The sequence below is a fragment of the Mastigoproctus giganteus genome, chromosome 5, assembly GCF_048544385.1.
Source record: "Mastigoproctus giganteus isolate SK-2022 chromosome 5, ASM4854438v1, whole genome shotgun sequence".
Taxonomy (NCBI): domain Eukaryota; kingdom Metazoa; phylum Arthropoda; class Arachnida; order Uropygi; family Thelyphonidae; genus Mastigoproctus; species Mastigoproctus giganteus.
In genome coordinates this window covers 47,441,973-47,465,996 of record NC_143579.1, presented here as the reverse complement: position 1 = coordinate 47,465,996, position 24,024 = coordinate 47,441,973, and the positions used below count along the sequence as shown (strand labels likewise).

The window sequence follows — 24,024 nt, the reverse complement described above, 5'->3', positions numbered from 1 at the left end:
GGACCCAACCAAGCTATTGTCTGGAAGTCATATGGGAGCAACTTGTGCAGAATTTCTGCAGTTCTGTGAAAACCAAATTCTCTGCCTGCACCTGAATGCTAGTGGAATCATTCATTATAACCCTGGGTATATACCCCTGTTTGCAAAGCTCAAAGGTTTTGGATCCAAACAAAAATAAGGATCGAGATGTACCTATACCCATAGAGAAATGATGGAACCTCTAAGGTAGTGGTGATGATTCTCATCACCTAATACAAGTCTGTTATATGGTTGAAGTTCAAACATGGTTTGGATTTCAGATTAAAGCTATGCTTCTCTGCACTCCGATGTGCTACAAAAGATATCTTGTGTCATTTATTACAAGTGGTGTCTTTCGAAGTTACAGTGACTGTCACAGTGAGACATTCCCAACATTTATTACTAGGTAGTACAGGGCGAGCTTAAAATAACTTTCCTTGATAATTTTTTTTTTTAGGTTCATCGTTATACAACAATTCAAAAAATGCAAATTTTATAGGGGCATTTTAAATAAAGAAATCTGTGTGACAGATTGAATGAATATCATGTCTGCTATTTAATTATTCTGAAATAAATCTAATAATTGAAGGACACACCACCTTATTCACCTTATTGCTAGTTGTTATAAAAATGACACGTCTGCCTTGGAATGTCTTAATGCCCGTGGAAGAGAGATGGTGACAGTTGTGAACCTACTCCTCTAAAGTACTCATTACCCCTTTTGAAAAAAATTGAAAGGAAGGGAAATGTGCCTAATACCTCTAGAAGTGGTAGGTCAACAATGCCTGAAATATTTCAGACTTCCCAAGAAATAGCTTCAGTGTGAAGTTTAGGCATTTGCAATAATAGGAATGTTGGAATGTCACTGAATGAATATAATGCATAAATCACATCCTTGGCATATATTCATGGGGTGTGTCTTCTAATAGTTCCCACAAGCTGTTCTGGAGAAATATAGGAATGCCACTTCTCAAAGCCTTGCTTGTAAATATAAGGAACAGTAAGACTGTTTCCAAGAACAAACACCACACCAAACATCAAAGGAAAGGGTCTGTTGATAATTAGTCCTGACAATCATATGTTGCTTTCTCCAGCCTGGGTATGAATGTTTTCAGAGTGGGAATTCCATTTCTTGTAAATCGCGATTCATCTGTAACCAGAACATGATTACGAATGAAAATGAGCCACTGACAAAAGTTTCTGTTTGTTCGTATCTTTTAATACAGAAATTCTTATACAAGCATATTGTGCAATGGCCATAATTGCTCTTCATGTTACATTCTCTATACACTTGCAGATAAAATATTATGCAGTCCTGACAACCATCTGGTACTTGAGGTAGGAGATACTTGTAGAGCACAAAATATTTGCTCTTCAACACTTGCAGTTCATTGAAATCTCACTCTAGAGGTGTTTACTTTTAATAGTTTTAACATCTAAGTTCTCTCCACAGCAGGAAATGTTTTGTGATTCAATAATCATCGAGCTGGAAATTTGTCCGTGTATCTATGAACAGCAGCTACAGACTTCTTGTGAACTTCACATAAATTGAAATCATATCAGTTAACTCAGCAAAAGATTTGTAGTGTTCCCCCCCCCCATAATATCAGTTTAACAAATGGCATACTGTAAACAACAAGGCAGTTGCTTTGGAACCTAAATTCGAGTAACAGACATTGACACTGATAGTATGTAATTTTCCATGCTTAACACATTCACTGCTTCCTGAACACAAATATGTGGCTTCGGATGATTTTAATCCACTTGGAAGGGAACCACCCTACACTTTTTCTTCCAATTTGGCAGAATTGTAAGAAAAAGAGAGGCTGATTTCATGGAGAGAAGAAAGCCCAAAAATGTCTCTGCCCTTTCCAATCCAGTTTGACTTAGTCGTGGGTCAAGAAGGTTGTCTGAAAAGTTAGCAGCAAAGGTGTTAACTGGTAGGAATCATACCAGTTACTCACAACTAAATAACTGTTTTTGTTTTTGTTGTTTGGTTTTTAGGAGCATTAGCAACTAAGGCCATATTGCTCCGGGATATGCGGTGGTCATTCCCTAACCTTTCCGCATCCTCCGTATTTGGTAGTGACGGGCTCGAACCCGGATCTAATCAAGAAGCGTGTGCTATGCACTGCTGCTCCTTCCCACCTGGCTACGGAGGCGCCATTCTACTACTAAATAACTGATGTGTTTTGTGTAGAGTTGAACAACATCATTCATGTACATACATTTGGTACATACATTTGGACTGTTTAAAGTCTGTAAGAACAATCTTATTTTTGTGGAAAATTTTAACTTAATATTTTGATGTTCTGTGTGGTTTTTTTTTTTTTTCTTTTTTAATTTGTGATTAACATCTTGGAAATAACACTGTTGTAAGAACTCTTTTCTTATTTTTAGCTGTAGCATAAGCTCCTTCATTTTTTTCCATGCAATTTTGAAATAAACTTGTATAAAAGTTGGAAATGTTCTGAAATAAAAATGTTATATATGCTAAACCATAAGATAGCATACCTTTTTAGTTCATATCGGATTGGGTAGAGGCAGTGTAAAAGTCAAGTGGAAGAAGATAGTAAGGAATAACACTAAGGAGAAAGTAGGTAGGAGGAAGTCAGTTTTTAAATGAATCGTGCTCTCTAAATTTAATATGAACATTTAATAAATATTTTGGTACAATATACAGTAAGCTTTTTGACAAAGGTTAAAACTGGGATGTGTTCTGGGTTTCAAGATAAGCAAACTTTACAGTTTAACATGTGAAATCACTGTAACGATCAGATGTCACCAGTTTAAATATTTTAATCTGTTGACATAATAACGAAATATTGCTTCTTCTGACTTCAAATGGTTTATTAAAATAAATGATGATACAAAATTAGAAATTGAAACTATAAATAAATACATTCGCTCCCGACTTACGTAAGGGTTGCGTTTCGTGGAACTCTACGTAAGTCAGAATTTCCCTGAAGCCTTATGCAGCACTCATAACTATGCACACTGAATTTCATTGAAGCAAAAAATAAATTCGAAAAATGTGTAAATAGAATTATTTATTCAATTTTTATATATGATGTGCAGGAAAAATTTCAAAAGTATACAAAATTACAAGTATGCAATTACAAAAATTTTACTTTTAACATTGTGGAAACCAGCACCATGCATAAACCTATTAAACCACCCGTTGCTTGCAATGAACTTGGCTTGGGGTTCACCCTACTTATCTTTACTATCCTTAACATTAGCATTTGTAGAGGCATACGATGCAAGAAAGCAAGCTTATGCAGCATCAGCCAAAAAAAACTCCAATCCCCCCCCCCCATTTGTTCCAAATACCTGTCCAGCTCAGCCTTAAATTTATTTAGGCTATCAACTTCCACAACAAAAGATGGAAGTCTGTTCCACCAATCAACTACTTGCTGGCTAAAGGCAAACTTCCGCACATCTATCCTACAACTGTCTTTCCTCAATTTGAATTTATGCCCTCTCAGGTGATTATTCTGAGCAAGAGGAAGAATCCCATCAGCATTGAGCATGCTCAAACCATTCAAGGCTTTATACACCTCAATCAGATAACCTCACAGGTGCCTAGTCTCCAAACACTGTAATCTGCAAAACTTAAGCCTTTCTTCGTAAGAGCAATGCTTTGTTCCATTCACTAATCTTGTTGCCCTTCTCTGTACTCGTTCCAACAGCTCTACATCCTTCTTAAAATGAGACCTCCAGACCTGTACACAGTACTCAAGGTGTGGCCTGACCATTGCCTAATACAAGAGGATAATCACCTCCTTATCCCTGCTAGAAATATTTTTGTATATCATTGACAAGACACCATGAGCTATCCTTGCAGACCATCTGCACTGCTCAGAAAACCACTTCATATCTGCCTGCACAATTACCCCCCAGGTCCCTTTCTTTCTCTACCACAGTCAGTGTAGTACCACAGAGTTGATACGTCACTCTGGGGTTACTGCTTCCCATATGTAGTACTTTACATTTGTCAATGTTAAACTTCATTTGCCACCTCTCAGCCCATCTGCTCAACTTTTCTAGATTCTGTTGCAGCAGCGTACTGTCATTAGTGTCCTTAACAACCCTACTAACCTACATATCGTCTGCAAACTTGGACATTAAGCTTTATATACCATCATCAATATCATTTATAAATACAGAAAACAACAATGGACCCAACACTGAAGCCTGAGGGACTCCGCTAATAATATTAGTCCACGAAGAGCAGTGTCCATTGATTACCACTCTCTGTTTTCTCTCACTCAACCATCCCTTTATCCATAGCAGCAATTTGCCTCCAATGCCGCATTGCTCCAATTTGTGGAGCAGTCGTCCATGTGCAACAGTATCAAAAGCCTTTCTAAGGTCCAAATATATGATATCAAAGTTATTCCCTGCATCCAGTTGCTTTGTAACCACATCATAGTATCCAATCAAATTGGTCAGACAGGACTTCCCCTTAACAAACCCATGCTGTGTCCGAGCTATAACTGAAGTCTTGTCTAGATGATCCTGCAGTTCTTCTTTAACCAGTGCCTCCATTAATTTCCCTCGAACAGAAGTTAAACTAACAGGTCTATAATTACTTGTGTCGCCTTTTGATCCTCCTTTGTGAATTGGGGTCACATTTGCACATCTCCAGTCCATGGGTATCTCCCCTGAGTCCAAGGAAGCTCTCATGGTTATGGCTAAGGACATAATCATAAATACTTTTTGCTTTTGCTTGAATGGCCATTAGACTCAGATGCATTTGCTTCTGAATTCGATTTTCCATCCATATTATTAATAGCTTTACCATCTTCGATATAGCACCTGAACAGTTTTCTGATCACTGTTGATCTTAAATGCTTGATCCTTTAACATGTTCTTTTATACGCACACTGTCCTTTAAAATAGTATTTACTGTTGAAGCATCAAGAGCTAATTCCCGTGCATTAGATGACAAACTTTATCCTGCTTGTTACTTCTTAATCAAGGGCGCCTCCGTAACCAGGTGGGAAGGAGCAGCAGCAGTAGTGCGTAGCACACGCTTCTCGATTAGACCGGGGTTCGAGCCCATCACCACCAAATACGGAAAGATCAGGGAATGACCACCGCATATTCCCGGAGCAATATGGCCTTAGTTGCTAATGCTCCTAAAAACCAAATAACAACAACTTCTTAATCATTTTCATCTTCATTTCTAAATCGATTTTTATTTGTTTCCTAGCACTGCCACCACTTGCATTTTCCATTGGTTGCTTTCCCTTCATCATTGTAATAACTGTATAATATCGGTGTAGATACACCATAGTTTACCCATAGATTTAACTGCATAAGTAGTGTAATGGCATCGTTTGATTATATCTCATGTTGTAGCTACCTTCACAACAAGATACCAGGTATTGCACTACTTTAAATAAATAATGCTTCTCTAGTAGAGGAGACTACTCGTTGTGAAGGTAGCTACAATATGAGATGTAATCAAACGATGCCATTACACTACTTATGTAGTTAAATTTATGGGTAAACAAACTACCGTATTTCCCCACGTATAAGACACACCTTAATTTTGGGGCCCGAAATTTGAAAAAAAATGTATTACGTAAAGTTATTGAACTCAATTTTTATTCATCATAAAATTCATATACAACTCATCACTGTCTTCATATATTGCCTCGTCCTCAGTTCCATCTATGGCATTTGAAATGCCACACTTCTTAAATGACTTGACAACAATCTCAATCTTGATATTATCCCAGGATCTTTTCACCTAGGTTCAAACTTCTCCTATAGTTGGTTTCTTCACTCTTCCTGCTGGTGTCAAATTGTCCCCAGAAGACTTCATCCATTGGTTCCATTTGTCTCTCATGGCAACTTTGAAGGGTTTGTTAATGCTGACATCAAGTGGTTGGAGCTGGGATGTCAAGCCTCCAGGTATGACGGCAAGTTTTGTTTTTTGCTCTGCAGCAATCTTCTTTTATTTTTTGTTGTCTGCCCTGAACTGATCAAGCACCAATAAGGCAGGTTTGCATAAGAGCCCACCTGGTCTCCTGCTCCAAACTTTCTCAAACTAGATCTTCATCCCATCCTGATCCATCCAACCCTTGTCATGAACATGGACAATCACTCCTCGAGGAATGTCTTCTTTTGGCATTGTTTTGCGTTTGAAAATCAGCATAGGAGGCGGCTTGGTTCCGACGGCACAACAAGCTAGAACAACTGTATAATGGCTCTTTTCATGTCCACTTGTCTTCACAGTTAGTTTTCACCCCCTTCTTATCAACAGTTCTGTTATTTTGGACATAAAATTGAAGGGGGGACTTTGTCCATATTTGCAGTCTGTCCCAACTCAAACTGATGTGTCTTCTGACATTGAATGACAAAACGATGAAATTCGGGGACCTTCTGCTCATAGCTTACAGGCATCTTTTGGGAAAGTCTGATGCGTGTACGCATGCTTAATCCATTCCGTTTCATCAACCTGAAGCACCAATTGTGTCCTCCTTTGAAATCAGTACCTTCTTTTTCATCAGCGATTCTTTTTGCCTCATGCTGTACCCTCTTTGTGGACACAGGAATTCCAATTGCCCTTTGCTCCTCAATCCATATCTTCAATTCCCTCTCTAAATCAGGCCATTTTACTGATTTGCCTCTAATGGCATTCTTCTGCCATGGCGTTTTCAGTAGGGTTTCTTCTTCCCGTAGCCAGTCTCGGATTGTTTTCTCAGTTAGAGTAGGACCAAACTTACTTTCAGCAGTACGATTTCCATTCACTTTTGCAAACTGGATCACTTTTAACTTGAATTCAGCACTGTACGAAAATCTTTTCTGAGCCATTTCTGGGCAGAACGTGGCAAAACGTAACATAATATACTGGTAACGAGTGCGAAACAATGAGCGCAAAGACAACAAGTACGAAAAAGCGGGAAATGCAAGTAAAAAAATCTACAACCACTGTATAAGACACACCCAGTTTTTAGACCCCAAATTTTTCGAAAAAAAGGTGCGTCTTATACACGGGGAAATACGGTAGGTGTATTTACACCAATATTATATAGTTAATCTCAACCCATAACATTATGCCTTGTACATTTAGTCTTAAAAATATTATCATTGTAATAAGTAAATAGGAATGAAGAGAAGATTCTGAAAATTTGTTTTTTATGATTGAAGATTTCAGTATAGGGGAAACACAACCCACACAGTTCCAGTTATTGGTTTTATCGCAAATGCAATTAGATCAAGTTTACTACCCGTTTATAACAGATTCCACTAGCAGGAATGCCCAATAAATTGGAAGGTGCAAATTGTTTTTATTGTTTTATGGTTGTGACCTCCAGAAATGTGCTTTAGAAGAATATCACAAAGGCCTTCAAAATTGATTCTTATAATGGAACATATGATGATGAAAGTGTAGTGCATTCTCCCGGCCAGACTGCATAGCTTCCTCTCAGCCAACAGTAGCGTTTGTAAACATATTGGCCACATGTTTTGTTTTTACATCCTTTAGTTAAAAGTGAATTTTGCGTTGTGCTTATTTGACATAAATTTATATAAAACTAATACAAATTCCATTATAAAAATGACATTTTAGAGAGTAAAATTGCTTAATTATATAATGAAAATTTTTTTAAGTTTTGGAACGAATTACCAAAAAAAACATTGGGTTCACATTACAATATTTTCACAGTACCTCTATTTATTCCCATGAGATGCAAAATACATTTCCTTTTTTTTTTTCTTTTTTTTTTTTTTTTGTTTGCACCGGCCAGCAGAAATTTACATAAGTCGAGTGTTAAATAAGACGGGGAATGCTTATATATACAAGAATTTAAAATCACTGACTGCATACAATAAAATAAAATAAAACAGGATTATATACAATTAAAATATAAAATAAGACAACCAAATAAAAGCACTAAAACATATGTGCAGTGTATATAAAATAAGACAAGAAGTTTTTGAGGCAGCGGGCTTCTTCTTCAACTTGATAAAATCAACGACAGTGAACCAAATATATATTGTGAAGGAAAATCCCACGTATGTGCGAACAATCTGTACCTGTGCATTGAGCATATTGGGAGAAAAGGAAAAGAAAATGAGGGAGAGGAGGAGTAAGAGAAATAGAAGACGTTAATCATCAAACTCTGTATTACTGCTGTAATGCCTAGCAGTTTGTTAACTTACCACCTCCCATTGTGGTGTAAAACAGTGGCCTCCATAATAGGGTGAATGTGGGCCTGCATTACAATTAATGATGGAGACCCACCGTTGCTCTATGGAAGGCCTCTATATGGCCTCCATCTAACCATGGGGAATGGCATGTATCATGAACATAATCCAGAACTTCAGTGTTAGACCGAGGGTCATAGTGGAAGTGCTGCACTCCAGTAGTGCTCAGCAATAGCTGAGCCGCCAAAATCAGTTTGTCATATAGCTCCCTCATGCTCAGAAATTCAATGAAGCCCCCACAATCCGGACAAGCATGTTACTTGTCTGAATTGAAAGTGAAAGTGTATTAATGTCTAATGGCACCAGGGGTTTCCCCCATCTCCGCATTGCTTTCATTGTGGGTGTACCAGTTCGTTGGGAATGCCAGAGATTTAAAAGTGTGTGGGCTTTGTATTTGTGTGATGTTGTACTGTAGTTCATCTGGTCACTTAGTCACTGGACCCCTGCTGAGGCCCAACATTGCCCCCACTTTCGTCCCGTGGAGGCAGGCCATGGACCCAGTAGACTCAGTTACTCTGGCAGGTTCTGCCACGTAATTTCCTGAGATTTTGGCGGCTAGGACCTTAAAAAAAAATTTTTTTTTTTTTAACTAATCAAATGCATGAGGGTGGTGTCGCATGAATTTGAAAAGGCCAAAATATGGGCAAAAGGTGATTTGACATGCTTAAATTTAGGTGTGTGTGGTTTTCAGTAGCATATAGATGGAGAGGGGCAGGAGACTGAAGACTGGGGGGAAAGAAAGGCAGAAGTATGGGGCCAATAGAGAAGGTGACCCAAGGTTTCAGTGGGGCAGGCCCATGCACCACTAGAGGAAAAGTGGGGGTGGCAAAGAGGGGAGGAGACGGGAAAAACCCATCCCTTCCCTTCCCCCAGGGAAATGTAATTCAAAGATGAAGGAGACTAGGATGCCCTCTTCAGGTCACCATATCGCATTTGGCAACTAAGCTGCACTTTGTTTCGTCGTTTCTGGTTTCATCATTTATGAGGCTAGCCCCATCCTTGTATTTTCTTATTCCTGCTTTGGGTGTTTTCTTTGGGGAGATTGGTTCCTTATTTGTCTCAGCTGGTGGCGAATCACTGTCAGCCAGACGCTGTGTCCACCATCGTTGTTTGGCTGGGTCAGGTTATCTCATTTGTCTTTGAGTGCTCAGGAGGATTGATCATTGTAGTTGAGAGTCATACTCGATGTCTCTTGGGATGTCTTGTCCTTGTGTGGTTTTGCTTACAACATTCTCTTCAGTGGATCTTCTCATCAATTCCTGATCACATTTTGAGTTCTTCTTGTGAAGAGGTCCCAGGCAAATCTGGACAGGATTTGGTATTCGTTCCTTGAATCCAAGGTGCCTCCGTAGCTGGGTGGGCAGGAGCAGCAGTGCATATCATACGCTTCTTGATTAGACCGGGGTTCGAGCCCGTGACCACAATATTCGGAGGATGTGGAAAGGTCAGGGAATGACCACCGCATATCCCCGAGCAATGTGGCCTTAGTTGCTAATGCTCCTAAAAACCAAATAACATAACAGCTTGAATCCAATAGGTGATGTTCTTGCCGTTGGGGTATGAATCTTAGTCTCGTTATGAGGATTCCCCGCAGGTCCTTGTATATGTGGCACTGGTACATCAGATGCTCCCGGCTTTCTCTTTCTCCATAAGGACAGTTTGGATCTTGGAGTATACCCAGTGTGGCGAGTTTGTCATTAAAGGGCCCATGGCCAGTCGGCATGAAGGTTGTCTAGAGGCCCAGGTGGAGCCACGCAGGTGACTTAGTGTAGGTTTTTTCTGCAAGGGGGATGAATTTCCTCGTTACCTTGCCCTTGTGCAAGGTGGACCATCTGGTCTGCCACATTTGTTTCAAATGTGCCTGCAATCATGCTTTCTCTTGTTTTTCTCCGTGTTCTGGTTCTGTTGTATACAATATGCCCCAAGAAAGTAATGGTAATCCCTTTCATTATGAAGTATGTCAAGCCACATCTATTGATTGCCAGATCCAGCGGCAAGACTCCTGCCAGAACCTGGAGCACCTCTGTGCTGTGACTGTATTACAAGCACGCATTATTTTCAACAATATTGACCATTGTATTGAGTTCAGGATCCTTTTGTTTGCTACAGTTGTCATTTTGTAGTAGAATGTGGCAGCTGCGTATGTGATTATGGAGATGAAAGTGGCTTTCTATGTGAGCTCCATTGCACATAAAGTCAGGTCAGGTCCCTCACAGCCCGCCATGCATCTGGGGTGAATTCCACAACCCAATTTCAAGCATTATTATCTCTGGACATAGTCGAGTACCTCGGGGTTATAGACTCCTGGTCTCGCATGCTCTCCTGTAGGTTTCTCTCATAGATTTCCTGTACTAGGTCCTGCGGGCCAATTTCCTTGGGTAGGCCAAATATGATCGCAGTTGGGCCCCTCCTTCTAGGGGGTTCTGCCTGCAGTCCCAGAGTTTCCAGTTTGGAGTTTTCCATGATCCGGTGCTCCTCATCTTTCTGATTGCCTTTATCTGTGTTCTTTTAAGGTCTTCTTCCATGGATTCCATGATTTTAGCTTTAATAACCTCGCTTGTTGTTTCTTGTCCCCATTCTTTGGTCGTAAAATTACTAGGTTTGGAGTTTTTAAGAGGGCTGTGCCTGGTCAGCTTCATTCGTAGCTATAGCTGTGGCTGGTGTCCTCAGCACCTGTGAGTAGGATGGGGCGCGCTGTGGCATTTGGTTTCCATCATCTGCGTGGAGGACCTCCAGAACTGCAATCACTTTCTGGTGCTCCTCATTTGTTTTAAGCAGTATTGTTTCCAGTTTTGTCCATCGTAGGACAATCTCTGCTCTTAGCATGGAGGATATTCTACTGCTATTGTCTTGCATAATGGTCTCTAACTCTGTTTGTAAGATTAAGGCCTGCTCCAGGACTGTCTGCTGGGGCAGGATAGGGTCCAATGGGGGGGTTTGTCCCCTGAATTTGGTACTCGATACCTTTGTGCTGCTCTGGCGGTTCTTGGCTTCACTAGTGCGTTTCCCGGTCCCGGTTGAATGTTCCTAATGTTCCTAATCGATATCATAGCAATTTTGGGCCCATTCTTCTTCTATTCTTCCATTTTGTGGTCTCCCGTCTTTGTTCTTCAGGGTCATCAACTCTGAATTGGAGTTTGTTCCATCATGACTTCCTCAGATTGGCTTTGTGAGTCATTTGGGGTTATTTCCACAATTTCATTTTCCATTTTGTAAAGTTTCCGGTTTAACGAGTTTGTCTGAATTAGCAGTTCCTAGTTGTATTACTTTGTTGGAGGCTCCAAGAGCTGCTGAAAGATTCAAACCACAAATCCGTGGGTATATTTGTTGCCCTATAATCAATGGGCGAAGTTTTGGGCTCTCTCCACTGGCAGGTGGGGGGGGGAATGCCAAAGAACTCTATATGGTGCCTTCAGATGGACATTAGTGAAATGCAGCAGTCAAGGTCACAGCTGAAGGAGTAGATGTCAACTTATTAATCCCTGCTTCGGAGGGGAATGCTACACATTCCGTTGTCACACAAGCCTCCCAAGTCAAGTGCAGGGTATTTGCATGGAACCACAGTATAATTGGTGCCTCTCTATAGCCCTGCTGTCAGCCACATGGTGACCAGTACCGTCTGGCAACAAAGGATATAGATAAAAAAACATAAATAACCTGCAAAGTTCCCAGTAAATAAGCATACATTTCTCACCCCGAGATCCACTGTAGTAGTTCTACTAGAGAGTACACTTTTCATAAACTAGTAGGCACTGTAACCACAAATTCATGAACAAAACCCAGGAGCGTCCACACTGGACAGCGGCCATACTGGCGATCTCACTTGTCTGGATTGTGAGGTGCTGTTATATTGGGGAATCTAAATGTAGGTTAGTTGATTGAATTTCTGAACATGAGGGGGCTGTACGATATACAACAAGCTGATTTTAGCGTCTCAGCTGTTGCTGAGCACTTTTAGAATGCTCGGCACTTCCACTATGACCTCCGTCTAACATTGAAGTTCTGAATTCTGCTCATAATAGATGCCACTTCTGTGGTTAGAGGCCTTCCATATAGCAACTGCGGTTTTCACCATTAATCATAATGCCGGGACCTGCATTCACCCTATTATGGAGGCCACTGTTTTACACCATGATGACAGGTGGAAAGATAACTATAGAACTGCTAGGCATTATAATGGTAATAAATTGTCTGGCGATTAACGTCTTTATTTCTCTTACTCCAACTTCTCCCTCTCCCCTCTTTTTTTTCTCTCACTCCTGATCCACAATCCTTATGATCTATGCACTATCTACAAGAAACAACTGGCAGCTCTGCTTCAAATATAATGCCATCCAATGTATCAGTTGAATGTTCCTAATCGATATCATAGCAATTGTAAATGAGCTTTTCATCAGTCTCTAGAAGTTCTCCACAGATAAGCCCTACAGAAAACAAATTCTTAGTAACCTGTATAAATTTATATCAATGATAATGCCTTTCTCATCAATCCATTCTCACTTGCTGTTCTTTGTAATCTGCAACCTGTGTATGCAAGTCATCTTTGAACCTTCCGTAATTTAATACAGTAGATAATCTGGAATTGAAAACAATGTTGCATGTTTATTATGATTTTAATTTGTTTATTTATTCAAATTTTCTAGATAGCAGTGTTAGTGTTATGCTTTTATTGACTGTATAATTAATATGAATCCTTTATGTTCAAGATTATATAATATTGTTTTTGTAACTACTTTATTTCTAATTATATATACATTACCCATACATCCTATAGCCCAACAGCCTGTCCAGGGGATTGATATTTTATTTACTTTCAATAGATGGATTTATTTTTATAATTAAGAAAGCAGTAGTGGTTGATTTTTAGCTTCAGGTGTGGAATTGTTCTGTGAAACATAAACGTTTTGCAGTTTCAAGGTACTCTCCCACATGAACGGATTGTTTCATAAATTAAATTGCCAGTGGCTTACTTTTGTTTATATTTTTTAAGGGACAATTTTCATTGACTGGTGATGCTTGGTCATTAGTGAGTTTAGGTTTCATTTTTATCATTAAAATATGATTCCTCATATTGAACTTCAGAATAAAAACCAGGGGAAAAAAGCTGAATGCTAAACACAAACTACAAATTACTTTTGAATTTTAAAAATGGCCCACATTAATAATTCATTCACCTTTCTCTGTATTTGAACAAGGGTATATAATTCCCTCCCCCAATAGGGGAATGATTAAAAAACTGAATGAAAAGGAAACAGCTTTATTTTCAGAAATGCTCCATATAACAGTTTCACCTTTCCTAATTTTTAAATTGGGTAAGGTGAAGGGGGGGATTATATTACCAATCATGTAAAAGAATAAGAAAATTAATAGATGTGCTCTCCTGCTAGGAGATAGCCTAAAGAGATTGGGAGATATTATTATATTTAATTAAATAGTAAAAACAGTACTTCCTCAGTTACACTTAATATACTGTATTTCTTCAATTCTAAGATGCACTTTTTTCTCCTATAAGGTCTCTAAAAACAGGGTGCATCTTAGAATCGATGGCGTCTTGCAGTCGCAATTTTTTTTATTTTTTTAATTTTTTTTTCCCCGCACTTTGCACATGGCACCACATGTTTTGTTTTTACACGGAAACTCCGCCTTCAGGTTTGACCATCGTAACAGATTATCATTAAAGCGCCAAACATCTGTCTGTCAAAAAATTCCTGCAGACTTTCAACAGAAGCTGATTAACTTTCAGTGACAGGTGATGAAATTAAGGGGAAAAAGAAACTTGTGTTTAGTCAAATTGGAAATGCTGATGAAACCCGGTCTTCTTCAACATGCCTCGAAATTACACCATCAACGCTAAAGGTGCTAAAGAAATCGAGATTGTAAGCACGGGCTATGAAAAGCAGTGTATCACTGTGATGCTATGCGTCACCGCTGATGGTCGAAAGTTGCACCATATTTAATTTTAAATCGAAAAACCATACCGAAGAATGAAACTCTCCCCAAAGATGTTATTGTGCATGCACAAAAAAATGGATGGATGTCAGCAGAGCTTACGGAAGACTGGCTAAATGTTGTGTGGAATAGACGTCTTGGAAGTCTTTGTAACCCACCTCGCATGCTAGTACTTGATGCATTTCGTGGACATTTGTACTAATGAGTCAAAAATAAAATCATGCAAAAACGTGGTGACTTGGTTGTGATTCCTGGTGGCATGACTAGCTAACTGCAGCCACTCGACATTTCAATCAACAAACCATTTTAGACGTCTTGGAAGTCTTTGTAACCCACCTCGCATGCTAGTACTTGATGCATTTCGTGGACATTTGTACTAATGAGTCAAAAATAAAATCATGCAAAAACGTGGTGACTTGGTTGTGATTCCTGGTGGCATGACTAGCTAACTGCAGCCACTCGACATTTCAATCAACAAACCATTTGCTTGAGAAAGGAATATGAATTCTGGCTGTTGACTGACACCTTCCGGAAAAATTAAGAAAGCGCCAGCATCAAAATTGGCAGAATGGGTATCAACAGCTCGGAAGCTAATCCCAGAAAGAATAGTGCAGCACTCATTTAAAAAATGTTGCATCACCAATGCTCTCAATGGCTCAGAAGACAATATATTATGGGATAATGAAGATAATGACGGCTCAGAAGAATCTGACTGAATGTGAAGTAGACTCTGATATTGATTCAAATGCATATTGATGAAGATTCAGAAGGAAGTGATGAATAATATACCTACTGATAAATACTATTGTTGTTAGTAAATTGAATTCTATTATAATAAAAATATTTGTTAGTTATATTTTAGCGTTTTATTTTATTTTATTTTTTTTTTTTTTCTTAGAATCAAAGTTTTTTTTCTGTTGATGGTACTGAAATTAAGGTTCGTCTTAGAATCGAAGAAATCGGTATTAATGGTTTTTTTTGTTTTTTTTTAATATATATACAGGGTGTTTTAACTAAAAGGCATTGAGGTCTATCTCACTTATTTTTTGGTTTAGGCTATTGTTGTCTGGACCTTTTTTGTCATATCTGGGCTGAAATGATTGATTTTATGTTAATTTTGAACCAAGTATTACCATTTAGGTTTTACAGTTCATAAATTTAAAATTGCCTCATGAACTGCTTTTTTCCTCATGAAAAGGATATCCATAAATATACTTGGTCGCAAGAGACAATACAAATTAGATCAGTTATAGATTACATTATTTCAAAACATTCAGAGACATATGTATTGAAAGATGTCAGAGTTTATAGAGGAGCCTAATGCAGATCTGACCATTTTCTTGTTAAAACAACACTGAGGTGAAACTGGATTAAGAAAAAAAGAGCGGACAACCAGCTATGCAGGGACGGAGAAATGCTACGAGTGGATCAACTTAACTTTGAACTACTTCAGGACGACAGCATATTGTAAAAAAATAGCTCATGAATCCTAGGTAAAAAGAAGAGCTGTGGACTAAGAAAGACCTGGATTACAGACGAAGTAAAAGCTGCTGTAGAGGAAAAGAAACTTACTTATCAGAAATGGCTGGGTGAAAGGAATGATGCATATAGGAACATTTATGTTGAAAAGAAGAAAATAGCCAATCGGTTGGTAGCAGAAGCAAAAAATGAAGAATGGGAAATGAAGTACACATCTATTAATAGCAAATTGGGCTTCAAGCAATCAGGTGAATCATGGAAGGTCCTTAAAGACTTCAGAAAACAGAATAAACACAACTCTGGTTTGCAATTAATACACTGGTGTACAAAATTTAAGGACCAGTCAGGTTTTCACCTGTAGCTTCTCATAGGAGTGGCCTAGATATGGGAAAAGCATACCAAAGGAACCTCATGAGGTAGAGAAATGATAAAGGAAACAATACCAACACAACAATGAAAACAAAACGGTACAGAGGGACTATTCAAAAATGGCAACATAGCACTGGCTGCCATAATACGGATGCATCACTGCCAAAGAGGGAACAAAGGGAAGAGGTGGTCCTCAGTAGGAGATATGGCCACCCCTAATGTCGATGCAGGCTTTGCACCACCTATCCATACTTAGAACAATGTTGTTGATAAGCTCTTGTGGTAACATCGTCCATTCCTCTGTCAGCGCCATCTTCAGCTGGTGAACATTTTCTGGTGGGTATGGACATGCCTCTAGGCATCTCCCCAGAGCATCCCATACGTGTTCGATGGGATTTAGATCGGAGGAAACGGGCAGGCCAATCCATATGAACAATGTCCTCACTTTCCAAAAGCAAATCAACAGCTACAGTGCAATGGAGTGTGGTGTTATCATCCATAAACACGAACTCTGGGCCAATGGCACCTCGGAAGAGACATACATGGGGAAGGATTACCTCAGTACAGTAGCATGCACCGGTTACAGTACTACTTTCCAGTATCTGGAGTTGTGTACGTCCATCCAAGATAATGCCTCCCCAGACGAGAACACCTCAACCGCCATATCGATCCCTTTCAGTGATGTTTACGGGGTGATACCATGTTGTGCCAACCTCTTGCCAGATTAGCTGATGCCCAGAATTGCTGCTGAGACTGAATCTACTCTCATCAGTAAAGAGTACCTTGGGTAAAGATTTTGTGATTGTAACCTTTAGAAATAATGTTGGTCCTTAAGTTGTATTGAAGTCCTTAAGTTGGTCCTTAAATTGGATGAAGTACTGTAAAGGACTTTTAAAAGAAGACTGGGAAGAGTTCAAGACAGTGGAGGATTTTAGTGTCGAAAGCTCAGGCTTAAAAGTTTCTGTTAGGGAAGTGGAACTCTTACTAAATGAGGGAAGGAATGGCAAATCACCTGGACCTGGAGGAGTTTATATGGAACTTCTGAAATATGGAGGAAGAGGAGTGGCTGTTTTGATACAAAAACTATTAAATGGTATACTGAGAGGAGAAGAAATACTGAAAGAAATGACAATGGATGTATTACATCAATTTATGAGAAGGGCGATTGGAAAAGCTGTTCAAATTGCAGAGGAATATGCATCCTGAACCTGCTGTTAAAGGCTCTTGGAAAATGGATCAGGAACCATTTAGAAGCCCGAATCAAGGTGTCAAAAGAACAAAGTGGTTTTTCAGGCGGGAGGTCATGTATAGACCATATTTAAACAGTACAACAGAGCCTTGAAAAATGTCAATCGAAAGGAAAAGAAATCTTTATGATTTTCATTGACCTTGTAAAGGCATATGACAGTGTTCCAAGAAACCTTATGGGAAGCACTGAAAGAGGAAAATATTTACAGGACAATTTACAGGAATACTAGATGCAGTATTAAAGTGGGACCAACTTTGTCATCTGAATTCCACACTTCAAAAGGCTTATTACAAGGCTGTTGCATGTCACTAACACTTTTCAAAATTTATATCAACATCTGCCTAAGGTCCTGGTCAAAAAAATGCAATAAAATGGGATTGCCAGTCAATAAGAACATCTATGTTCACAATTTACTTTTTGCAGACGATCAGGTGGTGATAGTACAAGACTTAGAAGATGTAGACCATGCATGTCGTAAATTGTTTGAGGAATATAAACGACGGGGTCTAAAAATCAATTTCAGCAAGACTGCAATGTTGTCTTCAGGATCAGGACACGTTCTAAACATTGAAGGTTTTAAAATCAAATCAAAGGGATCATCCCAAGCAGAGATGTTTTAATTCTCTTCTATGGAGTAGAAATATCCTAAATGAAACAAAGAAACTTATATTTTAAACAATTGTACAGTCTTTTATTGTATGGAGTGGAAACCTGGACATTGAATAGGTGAAGGGAAAACAAATTGCTCTCCACAGAAATGGATTTTAGGAGACGCTCAGCAAGAACTTCCAGAATAGACAGAAAATGGAATGAAGACATGAGAGAAAATGGAAGTGAAAAAGAATATTATTGATACTATCAAAGAAAAGGCATTTAACTTGGTATAGACATGTAAAACGGATGCAAGAAACCAGTTATCCAAAGGCTATCCTGGAATGGATACCTCCAAGAAGAAGAAGAGGAGGAAGACCTAGGAGGACATGGATGGATGGATGGAGTACGGGAGTGCATCATAGCCTGAGGTTTAACTGACCAGGACACCTGGAATTGCACTTTATAGTGGGGAAAAAATTCCTACCAAAAAATAACTTGTCGGCTAAGGAAACTCATTGTAAATGGAAACACTCCTCTTAAAGAAGAAGAAAAGTTGTTGCCCTTCCTTGGTTTAGTCTAAAAATGCCATTGGTAGTATCTTGATGTTATAAAATACTTTTATTTGGGGGGGGGGGGGGAACAACATTTGTATGTATTTTTTCTTTGGTGCATGCATTTAGTTGTACAAGGGCATTTATATCATGTCCCTTTGTGCTTACAACCATGTTTGTTTGTTTCAGACACACCGATGATATTTTCAGACTAAACTGAGGATGGGAAACGACTTTCTCATTAAGATAAAAGCCATTAATTATGAAAATTTTTATTTTAGAGATTGTAAAATCTAAACAATAATACTTAGTCCGGTTTTAACATCAAATTTAAGAATTTTAGCCTGAAAAAAAAGGGCCTGATGATAAATAACCTAGACCTGAAAGCAAGTCAGATAGACTTCTGGTGCCTTTAAATTGAAATATCCTGTATATTAATAGTCAGCTATTCATTTTATTCAAAAAAGAACTAGAATAAAATTAAGGCAAGCATCTTATACCTTTGGATTATGGTAAGATGAACACTATTTTTATATGTATATTACTAATTCTTCCTATTGCTTTTGTTTAAAAACTAAGTTTCTTTACTTTCCAACTTATCAGGAATGTGACCCACCTTTTTGAGTTAATTTAAATTATTCACAGTTTATGAGTTTAGCATTCAAAAGACCAGCACATCTCATGCTCCACACTTACAATTGCAAGTGATATGTGTATTATATAATTCCAAGGTAGTAAGGAGTAATTGTTGTATAGCATGATTAATAATTGTTGTGCAAAACATCAAACTTCTAAAAGTACATTCTTTTTCTCCCTCTCAATAGATCAAGAAATTTCCAATACAGAAGAATCAATTTCTGTACCTGCGGCAGTTCCATCACCTGTGATTCTTCCCTCTAAGCCAACACACCTCGGAACAAAAGTGGCAGAGCGACAGCCTTTGGACCATAATATGTAATAATCCAGATTACAAGAAGTTTTTTTTTTTTGTGCCCAAGTATTTGTTTTTCTATTTTTATTTTATTTGTACATTGTATTAAATTTATGCAAAGTATTAAACAATAATTCTGGGTTCTTTTGTATCTAAGTAGACCTCCGACTGTTCCTCAAACATTAGACCAGTTGTTAGAACGTCAGTGGGAACAAGGATTACAGTTTTTAATGGAACAAGCCCAACATTTTGACAGTAAGTGTTTGTAGATTAAAATTATTTTATTTCCAGTTTAATTTGATCACAATATTTAATGTTTTTTTTTTTTTTTTTTAAACAGAAATCTCAAGCATGAAAGTTTTCAAAACTTATAACATTCTAAAATTAAATACTTAATTGGTTTCAGAATTGGTAATTGAAAATAAACATATTATAATTGTACTTATATTTCTGGAAGTATGAGTAAATATAATTTTAAGGAAAGTACATGAGAAGTGGGTTGTTCCAAAGCATAGAAATACAGAAAATAAATAAAGAATTAAAGTTAAACTCAAAGATTTTGAAATCAAACTATCAGTCAGTATGTACCATTGCTACAGTGATCTAACAGATTCAGAAGAAAGTGGCAAGGTTAGAAAATCAGTTTAGAAGTAGAGTACCCACAGCAGTATTTCAGAAAAGGCATGCACCAGAAACTGAATCCTTTGTCATAGTAACAAGATGAGTTTGTAAGAGAGTTGTTGGTTATGGCACCGGATGCAAAAGAGAAATGCTAGCTTACTTAATCCTTCCCAGGTGTGTTGGTGGTAAACAAACCTCCACCAAAACAAATTAAACTTAAAAATTTAATATATCTATCATAGTTACATTGGTGTGAATTTTAGTATTCCTCCAGCATGGTTTTAACTTTCAATTTGCATCATTGATTGCATCAGAATTGGAAAAATGCTGCCTTAAAAAAAATCACATCTTACTATTGGGCAGACAAAATCCACCATGTGTTTAATACTCTTAGTGAATTTGTGATAAATGTCTATATAACTGATCATGCAATTTGGATGAATTATTATTCCATTTTTTTTTTTTTTTTTTTTTTTGGGCGCCTCCGTGGCCAGGTGGGAAGTAGCAGCAGTGCGTAGTACACGCTTCTTGATTAGACCGGGGTTCGAGCCCGTCACCACCAAATACGGAGGATGCGGAAAGGTCAAGGGAATGACCACCACATATTCCCGGAGCAATATGGCCTTAGTTGCTAATGCTACTAAAAACCAAATAACAAATATTCCATTTTTTTTATGTTTAGTTGTTTTTTTTTTTTTTTTCTTATATCATCTAGGTTTATCGATTTTAACTTCGGTGCACTTGTGCCAGCATGCTCACAAGTCTAGTTGCATGCATTTGAGTTCCCAATTTTTAAAACTCAATAGTGCACACATTTATGAAGATTTCTTATTTTATCAAGTTATTTTTTGTTTCTATGCTGAATAACAATATCTGATTATGATACTGCTACAAAAAATTTTAAAACTCACTTTTATTCCATTTCAAATATTTGGAAGTGTTTAATGCAGCCTCCAGTATAAATTTTTTTCATTACAATTTTTTGCTTTTTTGAATACACATCCAAAAAAGATGTTGTAACAATATGGTTTGCAAAAAAAAAAAAAAGCATAATTTATTACTTGTTATCCACAGTATCTTCTTAGTGTGAAATTAAAATGGTGTGAAGAATTTCAATTTGCCACTAATTTTTATAAGTTTTTGATATAGCTTCCAATAGATACTTTTCTTAGAAATTTGGTCAAAGGAAGATATTATGACAAATATGTATTTCAAAAACAATTCTTTGAGTGGAATGCAATTTTTTTTTTTTTTTTTTTTTTTTTTTGGTTGAGTTAAATGAACAAATGAAGTTGTGTTCATTTAACTCAACCAATAACCTTATAACCTTATACTGAGATGTCAGTAGATAATATTTCTAAGGTTGTTACCAGGTAAAATGCATATCCAAGAAGTTATTCAAACCAATCTTATGAATAGCACACTTTATTTGATTTTGCATTTAATGTGAGGTAAACACAGTTTCTTTTCTGGTTTTGTATCAATTGCAATGCTGAAGTTATTCACTGAAATTGCATTCTCTACCTTGGGTTAAGTCATGTATTCAATGAAATGCAAGTCTGTTTTTGCACATAACTAAAATACAAGTTAGTTAATGTGTGCAGTGCATTACATTTTTCCTTAAAGGGGTTTCTTTCAGGTTAGATATTTTTCTTAAATTAGTTGAATTTTTTTCTTTTTTATGATTAATAAAAGTGAAAAGCAAACGTAGTTATCTTTTTATTAATTAATTACTAAAATTATAACTGAATATAACACTTAATAAAGCTCTAAACTTAGTTGTTCATTTTAATTAGAACTGTATACAGTTATAATTTCTGACTAGTATATCTTTGTTGTTGATGCTGATTCTGATAAAAATTCAAATAAGGTGATATTTATCAATCGATTTTAGGGAAACAAAAACGTCATCCATATCCTGACGATCTTCCAGAACATTACATAGTATTAATTGATTGTAATTTTGGAAAAGTAAGGAGAAAGCAGTTTTTCATTCTCTTAGATATAGTGGGCATTCGATAACAATATGCTTTACAGTGAGTGGACATGAACAGTTACTGCATTGTGGGGCATCTTCCTTTCTTAATAAATAACTGTGAGTGAGGTATGTGTGACCAATGTGCAGTCGCGCTAGTACGGTTTCTTCTTTTCTATTCCCTCTCAGACTGTATCGCCACTGTTTGGGTTCTTTCTTTATTTCAAAAAGTTTAATATTTGTTGCTTTTTCCCATATACGTTTCCACTGTTCTTTAAAGGTCTGCTGTATAATCCATTTATAGTCAACATAAGGTGTCCTGAAATTGGAAAAGATAGGATTTGAAGCATTTTTGGCAGCTAAATCTGTCTGTTCATTTCCTGGGATTCCAGAGTGTCCAGGAATCCAACAAGGAATTATGCGGTGACCACGTGTATGAATTGCTATTAACTGAGTCCAGATTTTTTGTACCAGAGGATGACTGTTGGGGCGTTTACATTGCATACAATTCACGGCACTTAATGAATCGGTATATATTATGGATTGAGTATATGAGGCTTCTTTTATTTTCTCCAGGGCTAGTAAAATACCATACAACTCAGCAGTATAATTACTACATTCTGAGGGGAGCTGTTTGGCGATGATAGCATCTGGCAGGACTACAGCTGTACCAACTTTACTGGCAGTCTTGGATCCATCTGTATATAGCTGCATGTAACTCCTAAACTGAGTGGAGTGGGCCAGATGTAATTGTCTGATGTTAATATCTGGAAGATTATTCTTTCCTCATTTCTGATAGTATTTTTCAATATGTATTGTGGGTATTTGCCATGGCTGGATTTGCATGCTAGTATCCTGCATTATGTTATTCATGCTGAGTCCCCAGCTAGTGTTTAGAGCTTGAAGCCTAATGCCAGATGGTTTGTTGAGACGTGATTTAGTTCGATAGAGGTTTTCCCATTTTGGTCTGAAGAGATATTGCCATATCGGGTGATGTGGAAAGCTGCTGATTTTTGCGGCATAATTTAGGAGAAGAATTTGTCGCCGAAGGTCTAACGGCGGTTCATTGGCTTCCATATATAGACTTAAAATGGGAGATGTACGAAAGGCACCCAGTGCTATTCGAAGTGCACTATGATGAATGTGGTCAAGCCAGTTCAGTACACTTGGCCTGGCTGAGGCATATGCAGGAGATGCATAGTCTAAGCAGGATCTAATTAATGAGCAGTATAAATGTAGCAACATGTACCGATCTGCACCCCATGACATAGAGGAGATTACTCGGAGAATATTTAGTTTCTTAAGACAGCTGGTACGAACATATTTTATATGTTCAAGGAAGTTTAATTTTTTTATCAAGTATTATACCAAGAAAACGAGTACTTGGTTGAAATGTAATACAATGGGAGTCTAACTGAAGGTTTGGATCAGGATGCAATGTACGTTTACGACAGAAGTGTACTGCAGTTGTTTTCGATTTAGAAATTCTGTAACCATTGTTTTTGGCCCAAGAGACTATTCTATTTATGGTGCCTTGTAGTTGTCTCTCAATAAGTCGCATATTTTGAGAATGACATGAGATGGCAAGGTCATCAGCATACAGGTATGCATCAACTGTGTTAGGTATACAATTGGTTATAGAATCGATCCTGATGGCAAAAAGTGTTGCACTCAGCACTGAGCCCTAGGGAACTCCCTCTTCTTGAACATATGTTCCAGAAAGTGACGAGTGGTAGAGGACTTGGAAGGATCTGTTAGATAAGAAGTTCTGAATAAATTTCGGGAGATGACCCCCGAAGACCAGATTTAAGTACGTCCCGAAGAATCCCATAACGCCAAGTTGTATCAAATGCTTTCTCGATGTCAATGCATATCATAACAAAGTGTTCATTTCTTAGAAAGGCATTCCGAATATTTGCTTCCGCTTTGATAATGAGATCAAGCGTCGATCTACTTCTCCGAAAACCATACTGGCTTGGACTCAAAATGTTTTGAGTCTCCAAATACCACGTTAGTCGAGAGTTAAGTATTTTTTCCATTGTTTTTCCCAAGCAACTTGTTAGGG

At 37.8% G+C, this 24,024-nt stretch overlaps 1 protein-coding gene across 5 annotated transcripts in view; it reads left to right on the top strand.

The window, feature by feature from the left end:
• Nucleotides 1-24,024, top strand: part of LOC150085373 (uncharacterized) — a 444,699-nt gene that overhangs the window by 319,511 nt on the left and 101,164 nt on the right. For 4 of the 5 annotated variants that reach the window (XM_090373179.1, XM_090373180.1, XM_090373176.1 and 1 more), the window contains 2 exons: nucleotides 19,257-19,386; nucleotides 19,521-19,618. In XM_090373179.1, the coding sequence (XP_090229305.1) occupies nucleotides 19,257-19,386; nucleotides 19,521-19,618 (228 nt within the window). The remainder of the gene's footprint in view (nucleotides 1-19,256; nucleotides 19,387-19,520; nucleotides 19,619-24,024) is intronic. The other variant, XM_090373178.1, reaches the window with a different exon arrangement.